Source organism: Calypte anna, chromosome 2 (assembly GCF_003957555.1).
Source record: "Calypte anna isolate BGI_N300 chromosome 2, bCalAnn1_v1.p, whole genome shotgun sequence".
Taxonomy (NCBI): domain Eukaryota; kingdom Metazoa; phylum Chordata; class Aves; order Apodiformes; family Trochilidae; genus Calypte; species Calypte anna.
Window position 1 is genome coordinate 48023403 of NC_044245.1, and position 25480 is coordinate 48048882.

General features: G+C 39.2%; 1 protein-coding gene across 3 annotated transcripts in view; it reads left to right on the plus strand.

Annotated features, from left to right (window-relative positions):
- GOLGA4 (golgin A4) overlaps positions 1-15979 on the plus strand; it is a 67852-nt gene extending 51873 nt beyond the window's left edge. For 2 of the 3 annotated variants that reach the window (XM_030446462.1, XM_030446464.1), the window contains 7 exons: positions 2066-2086; positions 2269-2337; positions 2953-3028; positions 6881-6984; positions 12005-12091; positions 13832-13895; positions 15228-15979. In XM_030446462.1, coding sequence (XP_030302322.1) covers positions 2066-2086; positions 2269-2337; positions 2953-3028; positions 6881-6984; positions 12005-12091; positions 13832-13861 — 387 coding nt within the window. In that variant the 3' untranslated portion in view covers positions 13862-13895; positions 15228-15979. The remainder of the gene's footprint in view (positions 1-2065; positions 2087-2268; positions 2338-2952; positions 3029-6880; positions 6985-12004; positions 12092-13831; positions 13896-15227) is intronic. The other variant, XM_030446463.1, reaches the window with a different exon arrangement.
- The last annotated feature ends 9501 nt before the right edge of the window (positions 15980-25480 follow it).

Sequence of the window (25480 nt, forward strand, 5' to 3'; positions counted from 1 at the left end):
TAGATTTGTTTTAGAGGATAAATGTTATTTCATCTGCAGGGAAGGAAAACCAGGTTATATGGTTGCACATGTATTTAAATACTCTTAAAGCTGCCTGCTTCAAAGTGCTTGCAGGGTAGAAATGGAATTTTTTGGTGTGAGGCAGCTAAATATCCATGATTTTGCTGGTATGGAGGCATCAGGCTTTCCTGAGCAATTTTGATAATCACAACTAAATTCTAATGTAGCAAATTGTTCACAAGTTTTTTTTACTTAGCTCTTACGTAACAAAGTTAATTTCATATTTCATTATATTCACACTGGTGACTTTATCTCAAGCCAACATAACTATTTAATAGTCAGGTGATGGTATTGAAGATGCACATAGATCCTGGTATATATTCTGGTCAGGTCAAAGCTCAGATATTTAGAGTGCTGTCAGTGGGCTTCCAGTTATTGCTTTATCAGTATTTCAGGACTGGATTCTGACTCTTCTTGTCACAGTCTGTTCTGTGGTCAGGAGGTAGTTTTCTTTTTCCCTTCTTATAAATTAGGAGTTGCTGTTTTTCTTCTTACTTGTTTCCTGTCTTAATTTGTCCATTGTCTATCCTTGATATGTCTGTGGGAAACTAACTAATCTTGCTGTTGTGTGATACAATAGCATAAAAATGCAACATTACCAGAACCAAGTGAGAAAAAGTGGGCTGGGCCTGTGGACCGTGTCCACATCTCTGAATGGCAGTGTACAGATCCACATCTGGATTCTACATGTGCAGTCAAATGAATTCTGTCATCTTATCTTTGCTGGGGCATCTTTTGTTTCACCCTGTTTCTTTTTTTATTTTGTCTGGTTTGTGTTTGGGTTTTTGTTTTGTTTTGTTTTTCTTCAGAGCTGGTAACAAAATATCCTAAACATTCCAAAACTAATTGCTCCCTTGATTGGAAGCAACTTCTTTTGGGCAGCTGATACATTTGTCATCTCAAGTTGAGTCTCTCAAGTCACAGAAGTCTGTCTTATAAAACATCTTCAGCTGCTTGTTGTCAGCCTAGGCTAAACATCACACACAACAACACATCCACTTTGAAGTGAAGCATAGCTATATACATTTGAGCAGTATTTGTCTGACCATGATAAACAGTTGGCAAACATCCTCAAGCGTTAGAGCTGGGATGTAAGAATCTCAGACTGTCTCTTTCCATAAGCAACTAAATGTCTGGTCAGAAGATTCTCTTGAGGGGCAAGAATTGCACTTAAAGGTTTGAGATCATAGAGGAATGATTTTCCCCTATAATCTGTTTGCAGAGTGTAGGTAAGCCTACAGCTTTTATCAACCTATGGAGGTGTGGAAAGAAACAAGTAATACGTACCACTTCTGTGTTAAAACTTAAACCTTAAAAAAAAAAGGCTACCTTAAAAAAAAACCACAAACAAAAAACTCCCAAAACATTTCACATCAAATGGAATGTATGTGAAATTTCCTAACTTTGAGTTATAACTGTGACTACTAAAGCATTATTTTCCTTAGAGTTGGAATACTGAAAAAAATGGAAATTTCAGTTTAGAATTGTCTCTGTGCTTCATAAACATTGCTATCTTTGCAGGTGGTAGAGCTCATTAATATCTCAAGCTGAAGCTATTTTCATATAAATGTTCACATTTACAGATGAACCCAGGAGAACAGCAGAAAAAGATACAATATTCTGAATGCTCTTCAATAGTAGCTGGGTTTTCTGGCGTGTGCCTCATACTTACTCAGTTTTCATTCATTTCCAAGATGCACTTTGTAAACACTTGGAAACAGTAGGTTCTTGAAGTTATATTTATGAAAATGGTCTTACAAAATCTCAAATGAGAGAATTTAAATATAAGGTTTTTTATACTGTCAATACAAATAAATTGAACACTATTCATGGGACTGATTATTTTACATCTGTATGTTGTATTTGGTCATTTCATTTTTTTATCATCCTCTGTATTTATTGTATTAGAACTAGGTGATTAAGATTTCTGTTTTAATGCTTGTCCAATGCTATACCCAGTGGTTTTCATACATTTTAATCTAATTTTTTTTTTGTCTTGTTCCAGGTCACAATAACAGAACTTCAGGTAAATATTAGACTTTATTGATTTTACTCTCTAGATAATGCTGTTTCACAGCAGTTTGAAAGCAGAGATACTGCTTATGTGTTTGTGTGTGTTGAAAGGAGAAAGTTTTATTTAAAAAATATAGGTATGGTATGTGTCTTCAGTAGTGTCTTGATGATTTCCATATGTGGTTGCTCTTTCAGGCACAGCTTGCACAGAAGACAACACTAGTCAATGATTCTAAACTGAAAGAGCAGGAGTTCAGAGAGCAGGTAAGGTGCTGTTTTAACGAGTGAGATGTATTCTTGTTTAGTATTTTGTGTTAAAAGGTTTGTTCATTTCAGGTGATGATGTAGCACATTTCCGCACAGGTACTGTGGAAGTAACATGCATGTAAAGTAGTTTTGACTCATATTTTATCTCAGAATGTCTGTGCACTTTTCAAAGTACTCTGTCTTTTGAGAATGAAAATACCACATGCTTGTGATGCAGGTTAGCAAAATATATTCACAGTGAAAAATGGAACAGTGCACTTCATGGGGTTATGGATCTTTTCTTTTTCTAAACTAAACCTTTTTGATGTTGAATACAGTTATTATGTTTATACTTCTGTGTATAAAATAGACACATACATATTTGTATAAATACATAGATATACATAAGATTTACTATAGCTATTCTTATGTGTATATACACACATACACCCATTTCAATACATAGTTTAGGGATGGGATTTATCAACAAAATTTTACATTATTCCCTTCCTTAAAAAACAAATACATTTTGCTTTCATAAAAGGAGAGACTGTTAATCTCAAAACTGTTTTCATTATGCTGATTTTATCTGCTTGTGAACATCATTTATCATTTTGAGTGTTCTTTCTTTAGATTCATGTACTGGAGGACCGGCTGAGAAGTTATGAGAAGAATATGTATGTCACATCAGTTGCAACACCATATAGAGGTAAGTACTCAGTTTTCATCACATATAAGTTGTTCTTTTGTTTGAAAGAAATGCTTAGGTTTAGTCAATTTATTAAAATGTCAGTCTTTTTAAAACACTTTATTTTTATGACATCTGATCCTTATTTTCTCTTTTATAATAGAGCTGGTGTGTGATTTTAGCTGAGCATAACACGCAGCATTTTGTTTGGTGACTGGTTTATGCCATACCATTAAAAGAGCTCAATATCAGAGTTCTCAAGCTTTCTATATTCCCAGGGTGAGGGATACAGGCAGTAGCACTGTGAAGTGGATAGGGAGGAATTATCCACTTGTCTTCACTAATTAGATATACATTTTTATGACTCTTCAATTTCTTAAGAGTACAAGTGCTGGATTGTATGGAGCTTTCTTGTGTTACATGTCTGGGCATTTACTCTTGTGATTTAGAGTACTTTTGCAAGATCTATTACTCTTACATAGTAATAAATAAAATAAAATCCTTTTTCTACATGTAACCTTTGTGATATGTGTCCTTGAACATGTTTATGGAGCTGAAATCCCCCTGGAATTTCAGGGAAATAATGGACCCATCATTACTGGAGTCATTTAAGTGCAGGGAATGGAACAGAATAGCTACACTGTTATGCCTGGAGTTCTTTATGAACATTAGTGTCAGAGATGTGAGGTTTTGTCATCCTGTGGAAACCCAGCTAAACTGGATGAACACAGAAGCTTTGCAAAAACCACATTTCACAATTGGTTTTTGCAAGTGTAAAGGGTCCATAGCTCTCAACCTCATCCTTAGGTACGTGCCTCATTTCCACAGTGTGACAGAGCCAGTGCCTAGTCTGGGACAAGGCTATAGGTCCATACTCCCCACAGTATGGGAAGGTAATTGGTTTAGCTCTAGCTAATTGCTTCATGATGTGCTGTGTCATCATGTATTTGCCTTGTGTGGCGTTTAGCAGAAAGCAGAGCATGGTCTTAAAATGCACTGGCTACCAGTTTGTTTTCAAGCTCAACTCAGAGCATAGGCCATCACCACCCTGCTACTGCACAGGAGGAGTATGAGCACATCTCTTCACTCTGCCCTGAGTGGTTCTGCAGCTATCGCTGCTGCTTTCAGACTTGTTACCACCTCACGGCCATTTCAGTGGCACTGAGCACTGCAGCAGCAGGAAGATTCGTTGCCCTTGGGAAAGGAACAGAAATGTTACGTAACTGAAGTTGGCTACAAAGGAGGAGAAGAAACAGAAGAGCAGAGATCAGCAGCAGAGGACCCTACAATGTCAGATGGAGCCCCAGGAGTTCCTGCTCCAGGCTGGAAACATTGGAGACATGAGTAGGTCACAGGGTGACTGTGAGCCACTATCAGGATACAGGCAAATGCACCTGTGTGTGTCAGGCAAGGTAACTCCACAGGAAAGGCCAGCATGTTGCAAAACCATGAAGAGAACTTCCATGTACCACCAGGGACGACATTTCTCATTCCTCGGGCTCAAGATGGACAAATTTTGACTGGGATGAAGGAAGACAGAGACAAAGCAACTGATGGGGGGGGGCATGGGGAGCCTACGGAAGAAGGAGCAAGAGAGGCTGAGAAGGCTGCCAGCACTTTCAAGAAAGGTATCAAGGATGAAGAAAATCAAAGAAAAAGGTGTACACCAAGGAAAAATGTGGTAAATGACACAGAGCAATTCAGGTCTCCTTTCCAAGAAGAAGACCTCACCATAAAGAGGGTACAGGAAATGTTCCTTGGTGTGTTGGTTAGAAATGGTGAAGAAATCCTGCATGCTCTCTGCATCTTGGCAAAGATCACACAGGGTCTTTCCCCTGTGGCATCAGTAAAACCAAATGAATGTCTGTGGTACAAATGCCCTTATTTACGCAGTCTGAATGTACAGATGAATTTACAGGGATGCCCAGTGGCTGTGCCCCTGGCCAGTATAAAAGGATTCCAAAACCAGAGCTGGCCTGGGGGCAGCCTGAAGACACCCAAGCGGAAGACCTTGAGAAGCCAATGGAATTACTTGGAGGGGGCTGAGGGAGGAAGACCAAAGGCTGCACAAGGCTGATGGAGTTTCTCTGCTGCAAGGCTCATCTGATGGGTGAAATTCCTTTTCATCAGGATAGCCATGGCTAGACCAAAGGAATGCCTTCTTGAGGAGCAATGTAGAGGTCACCATCTCCCATGGAGGCAGAGGCAGCAGCCGTAAGAAAGGGGATGCAGAGATGTTGCCAGGGGTCCCATTGCTTTGGATCACCCACTGGTGTCCCATCAGGCACAGGCAGGATTCTTGTCCCCAGAGTTGATCAGGGTAGGAACACATGGACACTCTGGGAAGCCCCTGAGATTGCTCCAAGTTGAGAGAGATTATGGCTTGGGCATCTCCAGGGAGGAGTGACCAGCCCTTGTGGCAGTCTTGCTCACATGTTCAGGGAGCAGCTGGTCACCAGCTTTGCTGGGGTCAGGAAGGAATTTTCCCCCGGGGCAGATTGGCCCTGGGCCCTGGGGGTTTTCTGCCTTCCTCTATAGCACTGAGCATGACCCCTTGTCAGGCCTCCTCTAGCCCATTTGGGCTGGGTTCCCGCCTGCTGCTCTGGCACCCCCAGGGCACCACTCGTGCCCCGGCTCTCTCGGGCTCTCTTCCCCATTTGGGGCGGGAGCAGCTCTGCTCTTCCCTTGGCTCCGTTTCCCGAGGGTTTCTTGCTGGTGCAAACCAGGCTGTGCTTGGAAGGGCTCCAGCCTGGCTGCACCACCCGGAGCTGCCACTTTCCAGCTCTCCCTGCGTGCAGGACAAGCGCTGGGTGGGCACGAGAGCTTCTCATGGATCACTGGACAAGGAGCAAGTCTGGGAATACAAAAAGTGTGTTTGTTGTTGCTACGTGTCACACTTGGGAAATACCCCGTGCTACCACACACCTCTTTTTATTCCTCTTGTGTGTGGTTGGTCCTCATCCTCCTTCTTCACCTTCTCGCTCTTCAGCAGAGAGGGACTGCTTGGCCTGTGTTCCTGCTGCTACTTTCTGCAGCTCTGTGGCTGCCTTTGCCAGACAGCAAGGGATGTTCTTTCCAGCTAAAGGTGAGGCATGCACCAGCCTGCTGCTGGCTGCACATGTGCTTTGTGTTAATGTTGTGAGCATCAGCTCTGAGACAGAGTCAGAGAAAGAGAAAATCCCGTTTCTAGTTGCAACCTTTGTGTTGTGCATCCTTGATGACTTCTCCAGAAAGCCTGTTCCAGGCTTGACTACCATCTCAGTAAAGAAATGTTACCTGAACTTCTGAGAGATGCAGCTTTGAGCCATTCCAACACATGTCCTGGCACTGGGTCCCAGGGAGAAGAGATCAGCACCTCCCTCTCCACTTCCCCTCCTCAGGAAGCTGCAGATTGCTGTGAGGTTGCCCCTCAGCCTCCTTCTTTCCAAACCAGACAAACCCCATGTCCTGAGCTGCTCCTCAGAGGACAGGCCTGGCAGCCCCTGCCCCAGCTTTGGCTTCCTCCTTGGGATGTGTTCAAGGACCTTAACATCCTTTTTGAATTATGAGGCCAAGAACTACATACTACCCAGAACTGAAGGTGAGGCCACACTGGCACTAAACACAGCAGGCTAATCACCTCTTTGGACTGGCTGATTAGCTTGTGTTTGATTCACCCTAGGATGCAGTTTACCCTCTTCACTGCCAGGGCACACTGCTGACTCCTGTTCAGTCCCCTGTCAGCCAGCACCCCAAAAACACCTTCTGCTCTGCTGTTACCCTGTCCCAGGTGCAGAATACAGCATTTGTTCTTGTTCAGCTTCATGCTGTTGGTGAAATTTAGATTCATATGTGTGATGCACTATAAATTTTCTCATATTTTTGTTTACACAGATGGGAACCTTCACCATACTGATGTTTCCCTCTTTGGGGAGCCTACTGAGTTTGAATATTTGAGGAAGGTTCTCTTTGAATATATGATGGGTCGTGAGACAAAGGTATGGAAAGCTGTTTACGGTCACAGGCAATACAGGTTAGAATACAGCTTAATATTCTTGCTGTGTAGATTTGAAATGACATGTTTGTGATTCATTATATGCTTTTTATTAATGACACAGCATTTAATAGGCTTTTGTGTGTTTTTTTTTTCCAAAGAGGCATGAACCATACCTTAATAACTTGATATCAACATGCCAAGATGACTGGCAGGGGAAAGGGGGGGTTGTCACATTTCTTACCATTGTACCTATGAAGACAAAAAACCTTTATTGGTAGGTATGGTTTTATTAGCAAAAGTCCTGTTGCCAGTCAAGCTTAATGTACTGTGAAATACATATATTAGTATAATACATGCATAATATTAGCAAAAGAGGTCTTTTGATATCATCTGGACATAAAAAGTAGCAGTTTGGTTAAACCATTATATGTGAGTAGCACTGAAGATGGTGAAATAGCTCTTTAATTTTTGATAAAAGATGTTTTTATAGGGTTACCAAATCTGTATACCTTCTCTGGATAAAAGTAGTTCACTTTTAAAAGCAGTGGAAACCTGCACTGTAGGCTTCTTGTTATATGCTGCAAGCTTGTGAAATAATTTGCAAATAGGAATTTTACTTGCTTGTAACAATACTGATGCTTAGAGGTTGACCAGGTTCAAAAGAGATATGTCATAACGAAAACATTTTTCTTGGATGATGAATGCTATGTGGATGATTTTTTTCTGTTTGTTTTTTTCTCCTCCCTGGAGTTCTTCCATTCCTTGTTGTCCTGCTTTCAACTTGGACTACTATTAAGCAAGGAGTTTTTGTGTAGATTTCAATGTTAATTAGCTTTGTTCTCATTGTGCTCTGTAAAGAATAATACTTGGTCTGTGCAGGACATCTTGTCTTTATGGGATTCCTCCTTCTTTCTTTATCCTGTTTTCTCCTTTGATTTTAATTCCTTTTTTATTAAAAAGACAAATCCCTGATCCAAGAAACACAGAATCACCAGTTACCTTCTGTTCACAAGCCTGTAGCTCATTGGATGGGTCTCCTTCTTTAATAGCAAACAACTGAAAAGAAAAATATGCACATGACTGGATTTTATGATTTTGACTTGTGAGGGACTTAAATAAGAGAAAATGCTAAAAAAAAGTGTCACCAATTTTTCAACTTTAAACAAATCTTCAGACAGCTGCAGATGACTATTGCAGGTAGCTGATTCACATAGCAAATTTGCATCCTCAGAAAAACGTGATGTGAAACCTCTTCTTCTCTCATTAAGGCTGTTTCTTAGCAGTCTTCAAAATATTACTAGTCATACCTCAGAACTTTGGTTATAAAGTTATGTGGGTTTTTTGTCCTTTTTAACAATATTTTTTGCATTGGGAAGTTATATATAGATAAGTATTGCAGGGTTCTTAAAACTGAATGTGATAGTGTTCTTCTCTGTTGTATGTTCATAATAATTTGATTACCTCAGCAATTTTTAATTGAGGGTAAATATATTGCAAGAAGGGAAGAATTTCTGGGATTGTATAGTCCTGTATTATCTGATGGAGATTGTAGGTGTATTGACATTTACTAATGGAAAATTAAAATTTAAATATGAAGATGGGTTGATCTCCACTTTTGCGTTAGAAAGTACTTCCAAGTCGATTTCATTTACTGGTTTTCTCTTTGCCATTAGATGTGTTGCTGGAAGATGCTGAGCTTAGTGTCTGCTCTCATAATGATTGTATCATATGATCTGAAATTTACTGAACTATGTCTTGAAAACTGGTTTCATCCTGCTACATTGACTGGAAAACCACAATGACAGTGCGATTGATAAAATCTTTTAATGCACAGTCTAAGCGTGCTATTGCACTGTTAGTATGTGCTTTTTATTCCCGAAGTTCTTGAGTTAAAAGTTCTGAATTAAGATATATCCTTGAGTACAGACATACCCTTCTCCCAGCTTTTGTTTTCCTGAGTCAGATGAAGCATTTTCTTCTAATTTTGTCTTGTAAGACCATTCTGGTAGCTTTTCTCTGTGCAGATTCTCCTTTTGTAGTGCACATATGTATGCCACACCTCAAAAGTGGTTCAAGGCAGTGCACATCTAGGATGGATTGCCATTTATGCAACCTTGTAAATGATCCTGGAATCATAGAATCATAGAATTGGCTGGGTTGGAAGGGACCTCAGAGATCATCAAGTCCAACCCTTGATCCACTACTGCTGCAGTTACCAGACCATGGCACTGAGTGCCACATCCAGTCTCTTTTCAAATATCTCCAGGGATGGAGAATCCACTACTTCCCTGGGCAGCCCATTCCAATGCCTCATCACCCTCCCGTAAAGAAATTCTTTCTAATATCCAACCTAAACTTCCCCTGGCACAACTTGAGACCATGCCCTCTTGTCTTGTTGAGAGTTGCCTGGGAAAAGAGACCAACCGCCCCCTGGCTACACCCTCCTTTCAGGGAGTTGTAGAGAGTGATGAGGTCTCCCCTGAGCCTCCTCTTCTCCAGGCTGAACAGCCCCAGCTCCCTCAGCCTCACCTCATAGGGTCTGTGCTCGAGTCCCTTCACCAGCCTGGTTGCCCTCCTTTGGACCTGCTCCAGGACCTCAATATCCTTCCTGAATTGGAAGGTTTGAGGAAAGGTATGAGGAAAATATGCTTAATTAAGTAGAAACATTAATGAATGTGTCATTCTTTTTAGAGTGCTGGAGTCATGAGATAAATATTGAAGGTTGATAGTGACTCTGTATCTAAGAGGAACTGTGGTCATAACGTGTAACCTGTAACCTATCACATTCTTTGTAAGCAGCACATATCTTTTTTGCAGGTTTTACTGTCATGCCCTGCAGTCCAACTTTATTTTTTTCCTTGTCCTTGGCAGGGTATATGAAACGAGATTGCCAGCTTTTCCTAAGCATGCATCTTGTTCAGAATATCTGAACTTGGAAAAACATGACATTAAACCACTAGATCAAATGAAATGCTATTTTCTAGAGACACCAGAACAGTCGTGATGTTGAGTTGTACTGCACACTAAGTCTTAAGTCTTGCAGAAATCCAAGGTGCTCTATCTGTACTTGTGTTGTACTTTTTGGAGTCTGTTCTGAGGCCAGAAAATGAGTCCAAGAGTTGCATGCCTGTACTAAACGTTTGTGTTGATACTGACTAAGTACATGGAAGAATGTAATGGAATATGTATGTGTCAGAGATAGTAAATTTATGCAGATACTTGTCTGGGACCTTGACATGCTCTTGTGCATTGGAGAAAAACAACGGATATTTCTCTAATACTTGGATTTTGTGTTTGAACAGCAGCTTTTGAATTATACAGGGTACTGATCAGTGTTATTGTAAAGTATTATTTTCAGAGATGAGTTATCTGAAATAGACTCATAGAAAGAAGTGGGAATGCAAAGTACTGTCTCTTACAGCAGAACTAACATGCAGGGAAAGCTCAGGGTCTTTCAATAGACTGATAGAGAGATGCAAACACAGGATCATATGTCTGTATTTGCACATTTAATGAGATATTAATTTACATTTTAATAGTAGAGTAATAAACTGTTACACTAAAAAGGTAAACCTTTATTAAGCATACTGTCCTAACCCTGCAGTCCTTGTAGCTTTGTTTCATAAGTATGCAACTGTCAGTAGCATTGAATAATTCTTCTGTAAGATCTCCCTAGTGGCCTCAAATTACTGGAGAGAATTTCAAGCCATTGCTAGTGATAAATAACAAAATGGATGTTTTCAGGAAAGACGATATCAGATAGACCATATTTAAGTTGGCACACAAGTTATCTGTGCTTTCATGGAGGATTGGCAGTGTTTGTAGATTTTTTCTTTGACATTTGCATGCTATTGTGTACTAAAGAAAATTGTTAGAAGAGAGCTTTCTCGATAGCTCTGTTGGAAAGAGTTTGAATAGATTGTAAGATCAATGCCTTCTAATCTTTTAGTCCTAAATAACTGTGCTGAGGATTTTGGCATATTCTATTGTGTATCTGGCAACTGCTGTATAGGCAATTGCTTCTTAGGTATGGAAGCTATTAATATATTAAAACTAAACATTTTGAGCAATAAGAATTCAACAGGTCTTGCTTTATTTTGCTTTCTTTTAATTTTTATCTCTAGTTAAGGTATATACTGAAACAATTGTTGCAAAATTAGGGGTTTACATCTCACTTTTAACTGCAGTGACTTTTGTCCTGTAACTGCTGTGTTGCTGCACCCTCTCTTTTCATTCCACACGTGAGACTGGTAATAAGCAGTAGACATTCATAGCTGCAGTCTTATCTCATCCACATTCTTTAAGAGCAGCAGTTCCAGCTTTTATAGCAATCACCTTCTGTTTGAGCTGCACTGCAGCTCTTACTTTGACCTTTCCTGTAAGCCACCCAAACTTTGTTTTTTGCCTTTTGGAGTTTTTTCTTCTCTTTTTCATCTCCTTATAAATGGAAATAATCATTGGCTGTTTTGCAGAAAGTTTTGATATTCTTACGTCTTCTGTCTGAGGATGTCTAAGTGATTTGCTATTTAAATACGGGGTTACTGTGTGCTCCCTAAAAATGTTTACACAACTGGAGTTCCACATTTGACATTTGGATCTGCTTTCACAGTGTTTCATTTCTTTACAAAATATTTATATGATGTGAGTGTAGTTGAATCTATAAGGACCCTCTCAGATGCCATGAGTCACAAATGGGCTTTTCAGAAAGGCTGCTTTAAGATGAAATATGTGGTAAGAGCAGTGTTTGGAAGAGTATGCATCTTAAGAGTGAACTTAAAAGTATTTGTGCATGCCATAGAGATTACATTGTCTTACAGTAGCTGCAGTTTGTGACTTGAATATGGTTTTCATATAATTCATATAACATATGATGCAAAACAAATAGTTGTGTCTTACTTGCTTCACCGTTTTCCATTGGTACTACTAAAAAGTAGCATCCAGTATTCTTACATGACTTATAAAATATTATGAGGTATTTTAATGTATATGAAATTACTTAGAGATGACCTATTTCTTTTCAGACAATGGCCAAGGTTATAACAACAGTGTTGAAGTTCCCCGCAGATCAGACTCAGAAGATACTAGAGAGAGAAGATGCTCGACCATTGGTAAGTTACATAAGTAAACCAAGCTTATGCAAGAGATAAGGTTGCAAGAATAAGGAATTAGAAACCTTGGAGGTTTCCCTTTTCCCTGTGTCCACATTCAAGAAAAGTTCTTTTCTCCCTCCTTCCCTCTTCTTTGATGGAATGTCATATTCTTGCTTTGAGTTTATAGCAAAAGTAAGGAAAAAAAGCAAGCATATTTTCCTCATCATCAGTTAAGCTGTATTTCTGATAGCTAAGGGTACAGCAGAACACAGCAAATTCAGTTATCACTGCTATTCTGGAAATGAATTTTCTGAAAAGGTAACCTGACAGGAGATTCTTAGGGTTCTTAAGTTTCTTAAATTCAGAAGTTTCTGTGGAGTCATACCAGTTTTCATGAAAAATACGTGAAGACAGATTTTTTCAGCCTTGGTCTGAGGAAAGTATTTAATACTTCCAACATTTTTCTGTACACTTAGTAAGTTTGAGAGTATCTTGCCATCTTAGATACTTAAAATACTTTTTAAATGATATAAATGCTGATAATACTGCAGCTCCAGTAAGTATCTTGCATCTTAAAAACAGTTTTCGCTTAATGCTTTCTTTTCTTGTCCTTCAAGTTATAAAGCTGGCAAAAAAAAGCTTGCTTTTTGTTTGCTTTTGATGTGTTTTGTCAAACTAGAGTGAAAATTCAGGAAATGTTTTGAGTTCTCTGTTGGCCAAAAGAGAAGTTAGAGAGAAGAACCTTATTTTGCTGTCCTTTCACCTTTTAGATACCTGAAACCTGGTCTTCCTAAAACATATATTCACAACTTCTGATGCTAAATAAAACTTGCAACTTGAGTTCATTCAGTAAGATTTGACCCATGTTATTAGGGGTCCAAGGTATTAAATTTTGGCTAGAACATACAGTGAAGTTTTTTGTGGGTTGCAAGTGCTTTGATTTTCAAGGATATTGTCATTCAAAGAACTTTATGTCCCAATCAAAGACTTCTTGGGTTTCATATAGTAGTCCTTTGTAGCCCATTAATTTTCTCCTTTCCAAATCTACTGAGATTAAATTAGACATCTAATGGAAACTTAACTATTAGGGCATATTGTGGAGGATATAGTCTTTTTTTTTTTTTTTTTTTCTTCACTTTGGAAGTTAAGTTTGTTTACTGAAGCACAAATTGTGGTTTGAGGCAAGTCTTTTGTAATTCTGTTTAGGAGGGGTCTTCATAAATTATTCTGTCAGGAAAAATGATTGGGTTTTTTGTACTTTGTTTATTGACATTTACTAACATGGCATTTACTAACAAAGTTCTCCACACTTAATATTGGAGGGATGCTGGTTTTCAAAAACGTCCAGTGTTTAGATCTCACAAGCAATGACGTTCTGAACTGCAACATAAATGCATTTTTAACATAAAGCCTGGTTGTTTCTCTATGTTACTTTAAGTCCAAAGCATGTGCAAGTAATTTCAGTATGTAAATTGTTAATTAGCAGTGCTACTGTAAAAGAGAAGTGGATGTAGTACTAAACATCTGCAATTATTTATTCTCCTAGTAGGTGTAAGTTGTTTCTGAAAACTTAACAAATTCCTAGGTCACTAAAAATGTGCTAGATCAATGCATCTCCTTCACTAATCTCTCTTTTACTACATAATAATTGTGATCTAACTGCAGCAAGCTCATTCATAAGCAGCAGACGTCCACAAAGTTCCTATCTGCACTATTAACAAAATAATCCAATAAGCTCTTTTCTTCCTGGCTTTGTAGTTTGCCTCACCTCGCAGTGGTATCTTCTGAATATCCCATCAGTCTGTGCTTAGTTAGCATGTGGGTGAGTGAAACCTAATATTTACTTGCTTTATTTAAACCTGTATTATGACATGAATCATTGTTTTGTTTATTTTTTTAATTTTCTTGCATGCTTTTGTTAAAAAAAGCAGAAAATATTTGTTCTGTATGTTTATGATAAGCTTTGCCCTACTCTCAATCATGTTTTTTTTTACAAAGCCAAGTTTGAAAATGGTAGCCATTGATTCCAACTCAGTCTTTCTGACTTGTAAGCATAACTTGAAATTTTTTAAATTTTGATTGATCTACAGAAATCTCGATTGTAGAAAAAAAAAAAATTAAATAAATTATATATTTAATGTTATTGCATTCAGTTTTGGTTTGCCTTTATGTCCTTTTTGAGCTCTTTTTTTGAACAGGCAAATAAGTCTGATTTATGGGAGACATACTGCACTGTTTGAAATTCATTAGTACCTGAGAATGGAATATTTTAAAAAAGGTTGATGAAATATCCTCTATAGAGGATATGATTGCATTTAAACATCAGTACCTTTCTGGTTCAGAGCTTTTTGCTCTGCTAGAGCTGAGAATTTAGTGAGGATTATTCGGGGAGCTATACGGTTGCAGTTTATTGTTCCTTTTTCATCTTTTATTGAGCTACTTTCATTACAAATCTGCAATACTCATTGTAGTGTTACAGAAGGGCAAAAGCTCATTTAGGCCTAAAGGTGCAGGTTGCATCAGACTTATCAAGCTAAACCAGGGACACAGAGGCAATACCAGTTGAGAGAGGAGTAGAAGTACACAGGTAAACCTTCCTGGTAAGATTATGATCTGAATTAGTGGTGTATGATTTTTAATAATCTCTTCAGATGAGTTATATGGTCAGCCCAACTTTCCTTTGTCCTCCTTCATAAACCAAAGTCTTGACATAGATGCCAAGAATTGATTCAGTGCCTGTGAAGCAGTTGCTCTTGGTGGGTTGAAGTGCAGTGGTTGACCTGTCCCACTGCCATACAAAATGGATATTACTTCATAATTCCAATTTTGATGGTAAGTCTTATGCAGAGAGGACAACTTTCCTTTTCATTGGATTAAGATGCAATGCTGTGGTAGACTATTTCCACTAGTCCTGACTCTTTTACTACAGATTATTTTGTTTCTATTACAGTTTCTCAACTGTTTTGCAGACACAGAATGGAATTACTTGCCTGAAATCATTTAATAATTTGGCAATTTGACTTGCCTGAAATTCTTCCATCTCCTATTCTTATCAATAAACAACAATGGCATTATTATTTTAATATGCTATGTTTCCAAGGTGCTCTTAACAATATAACATTTCTTAATTTGTTTTAACTTTTCATTCTTCTAGTCATGGCTCCGACCATCTTGAAGAAATTGCGATGAGAATGTCTCATGACACTGCTGCTTAGGAATGTGTTCATGTCTCTCTTGTTCCTTGAGAAGGGACAGAAAGCAAAGCTATTATTCGAGGTCACAAATGGAACAGCAAGCACCAAAACTCAGCACCACCTTTGGACCATGAATATAGTTAAAACTGCCTTGACAAGAAATGCAAATCAGGGGTTATCTGATGATGAGTCTTTCTTCTCTTCTATTGAACACTGTCTTCTATTTTGTGTTAGAGGTTATTTTTTTAAAGGAGAGAAAAGATTTTATCCTAGGAAGGAATTGCCCATTACTGTATCTCTATACAGGCTTTACTGGGTGTTTTTTAAGAGTTGAAATAAATGGTTTGTTTCTTCTATTTATTTTTTTATTTTTTGAATGGACTGTGCAATACAATTTTGAATGGGTAGTGGTTGGGGTGATTTTCCTGATGAACTAGGCATTCTTGATGACTACTCTCTCCCGATTTGATCTTATGGTTGTTTGCTAAAGGTCACTTCTATATGCTTATGCCTACAATAAATCCAAATTGCAGTACCTCATTTGTTTACTCTTAGCTTTTGTACTTATATTTTCTGGAGAAAAAGGTACATTACTGTAAATTGTAAATAGTTAATACATAACTGTATCATATGCTGATCTGTGACTGTTGACAGCACTAATCTGACAAGAGTTGAGATGAAATAAAGTTTATTTACTGTATAATTTCGGAAATTTTATGGTATGGTTTCTCTTTTGAAAGGATCCACCAGTTTTGTTCTTACTCCTGTTTGAGACATTTTTAGCTGAGACGTTTCCAGTTCAAATACACTGAACTCTGAAAAGTCAGTGGAAACCTTCAGATTTTCAGGGGACTGCAACCTGTGGAACAGACACATGGTGAGCTGGAAAACTGGCACGAGAATATGGCAAGTAGGGAAGTTTGCTTTTTCAAAGTTATAAATTAGGAACTTTTGTTCTTTTAAATCATTCCTGCCTGGTCATTTTGGCATGTAATTTGTGATCCTCTGAAGCTATATGCAAGTGTGGATAAATTTAACTTGTTCTCCAGCAAGTTTGATAACTTACCACACACCAATAACAATCATCTGTACTCTGTATGCTAGTTTGCCAAGATAGTTCAAGGAGCTTAGTCCTCTGTGAATGTAATTTGTAGCCATGTGTCTATAGGAGCAGCAGTCCTCTAGACAGCTCATCTGAACATAAGCAGGAATGCTGTTAGGAAGGGATGGTTGGTTGCTGATGCTCTCAGGCCTGGAACTTGCATCCTGCTCCAGGGATGTTCAGTCTGTTCCTCTGGGTGCTCTCCTCTTAGCCAAGGTGAACAGTGAGTCCTCCTGACTGCAGAAACAGGTTTGGCTTGTGTGATGTAGTCCAAATTGACATTTGGTTTGTTGTCCTGCTGCAGCTGTGCTGCACAGGGGCACTACCCAAAATTTAACATGTCTATATACCCAAATTTTGTGTTTCTCATACTGTTATCTAGATAATCTCAGCTTCATAAGGTATTAGAGTTGTGATTACCGTGGCACTGTTGGCATTTCAGGACTTTGCATCCCAAATATTTGCCTCTGATTGTCTGCAAAGTTGAGGTTTTTCTCACATAGGGCCCCCATAGCCCACTGTGAGATGGATGCTTCTTCACAACACTGTCCCTATAGTAAGCTCCTGGTACTGTTACCTGTTGCACTTGGCCATTTCTCTTGTCATGTCCAGTGATTTTCCATGTGCTGCTCTCCTAGCTTACCCTCTTTCCAGAGCACAGATAGCAGCCTAATATTAGTGTGTGACCTAAAAAAATAAGGACAGTGACATGTAGGATGTTAGATGGAGTTGGGGTTTGTTTTGGTTATTTTTACAAGTGCAATGGGATTCACCTTTTTTGTCATCTGCAGGAGAAGAAATGAAGAAGCTGAATGAATTTACCCAGTGTTGTATCCTAAGGAAATAATGAAAAGTGCAACAATATCAGTGCTCCAAGGTCTGTTGTGGCCACCAGACCCCTGAAGAATATATTACCAGTTATGGTCTAGAGGGACATGGTTTCCCTCTAATACTTAAGGACCCAGAGTTTTAGCTCTTTCCATTTCTCAAATTAATCAAATTTGGTTTGATTTTTTTTATTATTATTATATTTGTAACAGTTTCATTTATAGGATCTCTTTGCTTTGCTTCAGTTGCATAGCAGAATGGCATCCTCCAGCCCAGGGCCTCATGCAGCAGCAGCCTGGACCAGGGTTGACATGGGTACATTTGGCTGTGAAAAACGTGTGTTCCTTGTGTAGCTGGCTGAGGTTATGTGTAGTATTTCGCTATCACTATCACTACAGCAATCAGATTTGTGTTTCAGGCTTCCATTTAAGGTATATGTTGTCTTAGGTTTTTGGAAATAAAATGCAGGGATCTGTTACTTTTACAGTAAGCATGACTATGATCACTTACAGTTCCCATTGTTCTTGCAAATAGGCCATTTTTCACATTTTCTCTTTTAGTTCTTTTCCTTGGCCATGAAATACACTGGTTATAGACTGTACTTCATCAAGCATGACCAAAATGTAATGGACAAACTGAAATAGTCTGCATAATATTCATACACTGTTGGATGGAGTAATTATTTCTTTTTCCCCGTAAGTGTCCTAATGAAAGAAGACAAAGGAGACTACAGAATTATCCTAGAGTCTGCCTTTTAAATTAAAATCAGGTAACCACTCTCCAAATACACATTTTGAAAAAAATAACTACTTTTCCTCTTCTATATATAACTTGTAAGCAATCACATAGCTATTCCACAACATAATGGGAAAGTGTGCTAAGTGCAAGGGGTTTACGGACTGAAGTTTTAACTGCTTCTTGATTTATTTATTTAAAGAGAATACATAAATAAAACATTGCTTTAGAGTTTAACTAAAGGAAATTACTTGGGGTGAGAGCATGAAAGCAAGAGCCTCACCTTGAGTAGCTTTTTTTGGTTGTTGGAGTGTCATAAAATACCACTAGTAGTGCCAATCTGACTATAAACTAATATGGTCCTAGCCACATACACTTTTATTATAAAATACCCTTGTTTGTACACATACAGTTAAAGGCAAGGACTGTACTAAAAATCTGTCTGCCTTTTTAGCAAAGGTTAGAGGATCCCAAGCTTGTTCAGACTGGATTGTTTAAAGACACTGTTGCAGGAGAATGTATTTGGATTATCTTGCATTGAACTTTCTCCCAGTTTTAGATGCAAAATACATAGTATTTGTAAATTTATGGACCCATACGTATGTGCATAGAAAAACTGTGTAGTACTATTTATAAAGCCTTAAAATGTTTATCTAGTGTGGTATTAAACATTGTTCATTTAGGTGATAAATACCAGTTTTTAAAAATTCCTGTACTATTTCAGTGCCTTGGCTGATGTTTAATGGTGACATACTCTTTCAGGTGTTTTATAAACATTATATATAAATCCATCCAACCTCCAGTTCTACCATTTATAGTCCATCTTCCTGTTAACTATACTAAAATTTATTTTGTTTCCTACGCAGTAAGTGGTATCTGGCTCTCATCTCTAAAACAAGGATTTCAGACTCTAAAAACTAGGATGAATACTGAGAAGACTGGTTTAATTTTGTGATTCATACTTCATGTGTGCAATCTTGTTGTCCATCCATATGTGCTACAGAAATTTTTTTTTTCCACTATGGTTTTTGTTAAATTGAAAAACTTACTTTTCATTGGCTTTTTCAAAATGAGACAGCTCTTTCACCATGGTCTTCCTGAATTATGATGGAAATCAAGATGAGCAGAAAGTGTCATCCTCTCCTCTACATATGGAATACCCAGACCCTGCTATATATGAGTCCTTGTCGCTGTTCCCAGACCTTAGTCCTCAAAAAAATTGCTAGTGTGGGATTTTCAAACTCTTTTTGGATATGTAAATTCATAAAGCTGCAAATTAGAGATGCTAGAACAGAAGTAAGCAGTAAGTTGCATATTATTCTACATTGGCTTTATGATAGAGGAGTTTCCAACTTCCATTTTCTTTTCTCTTCTCTTGCAGGCTCTCATGTACATTAATTCCACTCTTCCTCTGCTAACATTGAGTTTGTTTCCTGTATGTATTAGAGTAATTTTAAAGGCATGTTGATTCCAAGTAAGTACATCTCTAGAGATTTGTTTCATGGTAGATCAGTGACAGCTATTATTTCCTACAGTTGCCACTTAGTACTAGGTGACATTTCTGGGAAGTAGTAATTAAGCCCATGGTAATTACAATTACCTGTTATCTTATAGCTGTGCTAGCACATCATGGTACAGCTGTGGATGATGGAGCTAAGTGTGGTGCAGACATCTGCCATGACACATAACTTGCTCCTCTTGATTGCGGTTCCTAAAGCAGTGCAGGGAGTGTCATCACCTGGTGGCCACTGGGCAAATGAACCCAAGGGGTTCAATTAATTAGTCATGTTGCCATAACCAAAGCCACTTCAATTTGGCAGGTGGCTTTTCCAAACAGAGAGCAAGGCCTGCATGTCCCTGGGGGCTGACCAGGTTCAGGGGCTGGAGAGCTAATGCTGAAGCTTGTGAGCACATCTGCCCTTGCCTGCTGAGCTGTGCCAGATTCTCTTTGGGGCTGGACAGCTTGAATCTTCAGCATTTCTGTAAGCATTTAACTTCACTGAAAGGAAAAAGGATGAACAGCTGAGTGTGTGGTGTAATCTTTGCTTCTGCTTATATTTTGGAAACCAGTGGTCCATGAAATCATTTGGCCTTCTTATCTAGATCTGTGATATTCCTCCCTGTTACTGTGCTGACGTCTGCAGGAAAAATGGCCATTGCATTAGCAGCTTTATGCATCTTGCAGTTTTACTGGAGTAAAGGAAGCACTTAGAAGCTTTCTAACTTGGATGAGGCACTAGTATGTCCTTTGCAAATTGATCAAAACATTAAAAAAAAAAAGTGTGTACAAATTTATAAAAGGTATCTCTGTATGCAGCCAACATGACAACATGCCCTGTGGTTCCTTGGCTGAAGCTGCTTCTGCTTAGTCTTGCCAGTCTGTCCCAGTCCAGCCACAAGCTGTGGAGAAACAGCTGAAATGACAAAAGGGAAGAACTATCTGAATGAGGAAAAGAGAAGTAGGTATGGAGGAAAGTTATCAGAGGTTAAGATTAATCATAGCAGATGAGAAATACTAAATATATTTCTGGGTTTGTGTAGAAGTTTTGCATTTACCATGTTTACCACGTCTCTGACCAACACAGCAGCTGTTCTTGTAGCTGATCAGCTCTTGTGGAGGGTGCAGGCACAAGCTGTCTAGAAGGAGACTTCCCTACTGCCATGAGATTTTGTTCCCAAACATATGATAATTGATGGAACTGCCTTAATTAATCCTGCATTAATGTACTGGATATTCTGGTTCACTTACACATATATATGTCTTTATGGTTCCATCAAGTTATCATCCTTGATGATGAAACTAATTATTCTGGAAATGAACTGTGGGACTGAAGATAATAAACGCTGCTTTATCCCTTAACAAAATGTGCAGTATTTCCCTATGCTTAGGAGTGGAAAGCTGTAGTGTAACAAGGCAACCAAGTGCCACTAATTGCCAGGTAGTGAGCATGAGCTTGTGTTAAGCCCACCTGTGCCTAATTAGGGTGGGCCCCCACTGGGCATGAGCAGGACCAGGGGGCCAATAAAAGGTGAGGCCTGAGACACAGGCTCAGCAAGCTCATGCCCACTCCCTGGCAATTAGGGGCACCTGGTTGCCTTGTTACACTACAGAAAGTCCTCTGGAGATGTTTTATAAACTTGAAATAACTAAATTGCAATTCATACCAAAGAAGGCAGAATCAATCCAACAATTGTTAATGGTGTATGTTGTGATTGATGTCTTGGGCTTCTAATATACAAAGCAGTGTGCCTTAAAAATAATGGAGATTATCTCTCCTCCTCAAAGCTTAGGCTAGAATCAGAATTCCATAGCCCTTTTAGACTGGTGATTAAACAAGTGGAAAAAAAAAAAAGATGAGGTGAAAGAGTAATTTCTTCCTTTATGGTAATGAAAATAGCAAGTAGGCTGAGCTATCTTCAGAGAGCAAATGCTTTGCTCTCCTGGACTGAATTCTAGCTTTGACTTCCCTGAAAAGTATTTCCACATAGAAACTGTCCTCACCTTGAAGCTCTGCAGCCATGACAAGTGTTATCTGCACATTATTTAAAGCACAGCACACTTCAGCCCAAAGATTCCAGTGCTGTTACTCACTGAATTAAAATCTGATACAACCACAAAAGTCCTTGTCTAGCTTAGTTAAATGTGTTGGGTTTTTTTTTTCCTTGAGCTTCAGGTAGCATATTCAGAACATGATGATTCTCAGGTATTAAACTCTTTGAGATGAAGCACACTTTCTGTGTATTTTTTGCAGGTTGTGCTGTGGTGGGACCTCATTTGTGGGATGGACCAATTGAGATATTGCTATAAACACAGGGGGAGCTGGAGAGATCCAGTCTGCCTGTACTTTACCTCAATATGAGGATATCCCCATGCCCATAAAAACTCTATGGAAGTTGTGCTGGAAGTTGTGCTCTCCTTGTTCCACCAGTGAATAAATTTAAAACTGCCATGCCAGTCCCTGGGAATCGAGGGACCTTTACCTTTGGGCTTTACCTAACCTTTACCTATGGGCTTGTCTGACCTATATCTGTAGGGTTTATTAATGTTATATTTAATGTGACTTGCCTAATGCATTAATAGAGGGAGAGGGAAGAATGCCCCAGTGGCAGTGGCCAGGATGAATAAGGTCTTACAAGGAGACGTGGCTGCTCTGTAGTGTGCTGCACACAGTCATGTGTAGGACCTGCTATGTTTAGGTTTTCAAGCATAGGCAGATAAACTGCCTTAGTTAGCTGTAGTGGTATGAAACCTTTATTTAAAAAAAAAAAAAAAAAAAAAAAAAGCTTAGTGATTAGACCCAGCCTCTCTTCTTGGAGAGCTAGGCTTGACTTCATACCTTCTGGATGGGTGGGTGCATGTGGGCACCTCGATGAACTAGCAGGGCAAGCCAGAAGGTTTGGCAGAGCTGATGGCTTCCTCTGGGCAAGAGCACTGCAGGCCAGAGAGCTGCTGGGTGACAGCCAGCATGTGCACAGCCAGTCTCTTCAGCTCCCCTTTCATGTGCTGGTTGTGTGCAATTATGTGTGCAATCACTTTTCAGTAAGCATTGTATTTCTTTTGTCTTTGCTGACCCTTTGTGGGGCTTGTGCATCAGTGTCTCCTTGGAAATAAATTTTTAAACAGGCAGAAGGTGGCTTTCAGTGTGTTGCTAGACAGCATAGATCTGCTGCTTGTTTTATATAGTGTGTAGAGACTGAGCATAAAGAGGCAAATACATGAAGTCACTGGCTTATTTTTAGGTTGAGAATCAAGAGTGTGCATTTCTGGAGGGATGCTGAGTATAAGGAACCAGGAATTAATGTTTACTTTAGATAAGCTCTAATTTTACCTAAAAATAGAAGTCAATTTATGTATTGTTGTAGACATCCTTCAGCAGGATTCTGATGGTTTTCAGAAAGCCCTTTGTGGCTGCATTAATGGCATGCTGTAGTTAGAGAATCAAATAAATGTGGAGCACAAGAGGTGTAAAAATAACTTCAGTTCATGCCCTTTTGACAAGGCGACAATTAAACTTTGCTTAATATCTCATGTCACTGCTGCTGCCAACTAATTCCGAGCATAGTTTGTTTAATGTATCACACTGGGATGCCTGCACTAATTTACCATGTGGCAGAGAAAGCAATGCCATTAGACATCTCCCTTGATTTTATGCACAGTGTGACCACCCCACCCAGGCTGGTCCCAGGTTTTGTTGGTAATTTTCTAAGGACAGAAGCATGGCATTCAGAAGCTTTCACCTGGGACATGCAGGTCTGTAAGCACTCATGAGGAGGGTACTCCTAACTTTTTTCCAAGGATTCTACTTTTTTCTGAAATTGGAGTTGAGGCTGTGCTTGGACTATTCATTTCTTCTGGAGGAGGTTATACCAAAATCCTAGTCTCACAGCTGGAGCATGACAGTTGATGTCTCTGTTTTGGAAGACATCCCAAGCTTTTCCAAACATCGCTAGTGCCTTCTGCTAAGTTCTTATCAGATAAGCTATAGAGGGTCAGGAGTGTGCAACTTGGTTTTAGTAGGGTTATGCTAGAAGTGACTCCATAGAACTCAGCAGGTGAGCCACGAACCTGTCACATCAACCTCCAAAATTGTCTTATTTTCTTACTGGTCTATGGGATTAGAGGGTTGTTACTGCTGAATTTCTTCCAAAGCCTTTCTTATAGGAAGACCAGTCAGTGAGGTGTGTGAATAATGGCACTCATAAACAAGAGCGTGCTGTGTCATCACAACTTCTCCACTTTTCACATTGTCGTGAATATCACCCTAGGGATTGCAATTTTCTCACCTTAATTCCACTGATTTAAATTGAAATACACCTGCAAAAAGAATTTTTCTTTGAGGGAGGGGGGCTTGAGGGGTTTGAAGTTTTTTGCTTTTTTTTTTTAATTTTTTTTTTTTATATCACTGGCATAAACAGAGCATCCTTTCTATCTGGATGCTCAAACTGAGTGTTTCTCATGTTATTAACATGGAGAACTATGCTGCTTCTGGCATATCTCATGCCAATAACATGTCCTATGGAGTTTGCTTTTCTGAATGACTGCATGTGCAGCACACACCGAATTAAGCCATAGCATAGTAGGCAGTTTAGGAGTAACTGGGTCACAGAAGGGTCCTGAGTATCCCAAGTTATTTGGTTAAGGGCTCAAGCTTTGAGTGCCCATGCACACAACTGCAAAAAGTGTCTTTTATGTGGGGGAAGAAAAGGTTTGGATCTCTCAAATACGATAAATAGGTTATTGTTCACCTGAACTTTTCACACAAGGAGAGTGTGATAGTTAGCATGTGGAATAATAAACACTGAGTGGCTGGCTAATGGAAAGCAGATGTGCCAAGAATGCCAACCCAAACATTTGAAAGCTGCAGTGTAAACTGGACCTTTTGACAAGTGACCAAAGCTTGTGTGACCACTGGGGACTTGGACTAATAGATTTAGAAATGAAGGTTAAAAAGGAAAGCTGAGAAACCACTTTGATACATAAATCAGGGAGGTTTAATATCCTGTAGAAAAGTGGTGGATCACAGGATCCACCATGTGGCCAGATTTTCATGTACCTATGACATGCTTCCCACTTGTGGTATTTATTTGGATGTAGTGCAATGAGATAAGACAAAATCCGCTTGTACTTAGCTTAAAAAATCCTATACAGCCCTGCTCTATTAAAGCTTCTGGGAACCCTTCCCTGGGTTCCTGGGTGTTAGGTCCAGGCTATTGAAAAGGACTTCTATCATGGGAGGTTCCCTATAAAGTGAAAATCAAACTAAGGAGCTAATCAAGAGTCTTGTTATAATTATATACCTAGTACCTTTGCCTTAAACTGTAATTTTATAGAAAACAAAGGCACACAAATGTAACAGCATGTAAGCTGGTATAATTTTTAAGTCTAGTTAATTCCATTTAGATTTAAAACTCTTTCTGAAGAAAGGGTGGCTCCCGGTTTATAATACTTGATTTGTTTTGTATGTCTCATCCTCAGCTAGTCCTTTGCTTATGGCCACAGCACAGCTAATAGGAAGGGCTAGAAGTCTGTAAAGCAACATTTCCATAAGCTGCTGAGGTAGCCTTGCTGAAATACAGACTGCAATGTGGCTTTCCCCATGGTGGGGAACAGTGGACTCCCGTGGTGCTCAGTGCTGGAACCGTGCAGGTTGAAACTGGGGTTTTTTGCATGGGGGATGCTTGCTGAATTTCATTCATAACTTAGCCTTTTCACTGCAATGTTGCAGCATGTTGGTTCTCCTTATGAAACTGTCCCCTTGTCCTGGGCATCCTCTAGCAGAAAGGGAAAGAGCTGCCAGTGGTTTGCAACTCAGATGCCAGCTGGAGATAGGGATAAGCTCTTTAAGAAACCTCTGACAAGGATCCATTGTGTCTCTTGGGTTTCAGATCCCCAAGTTCTTGTAGGGTGATGTAGAAACTTCAGTTGTTGTGGCAGGTCTAATCCCCTTTTGATGCTGGACAAAGAATGGTAATGGCTGGGGGGATTTATCATCTTTCCTTGATGTATTTCTCCAGGTAGCCTAGAACTTTTCCCAGAAATCCTGGGGT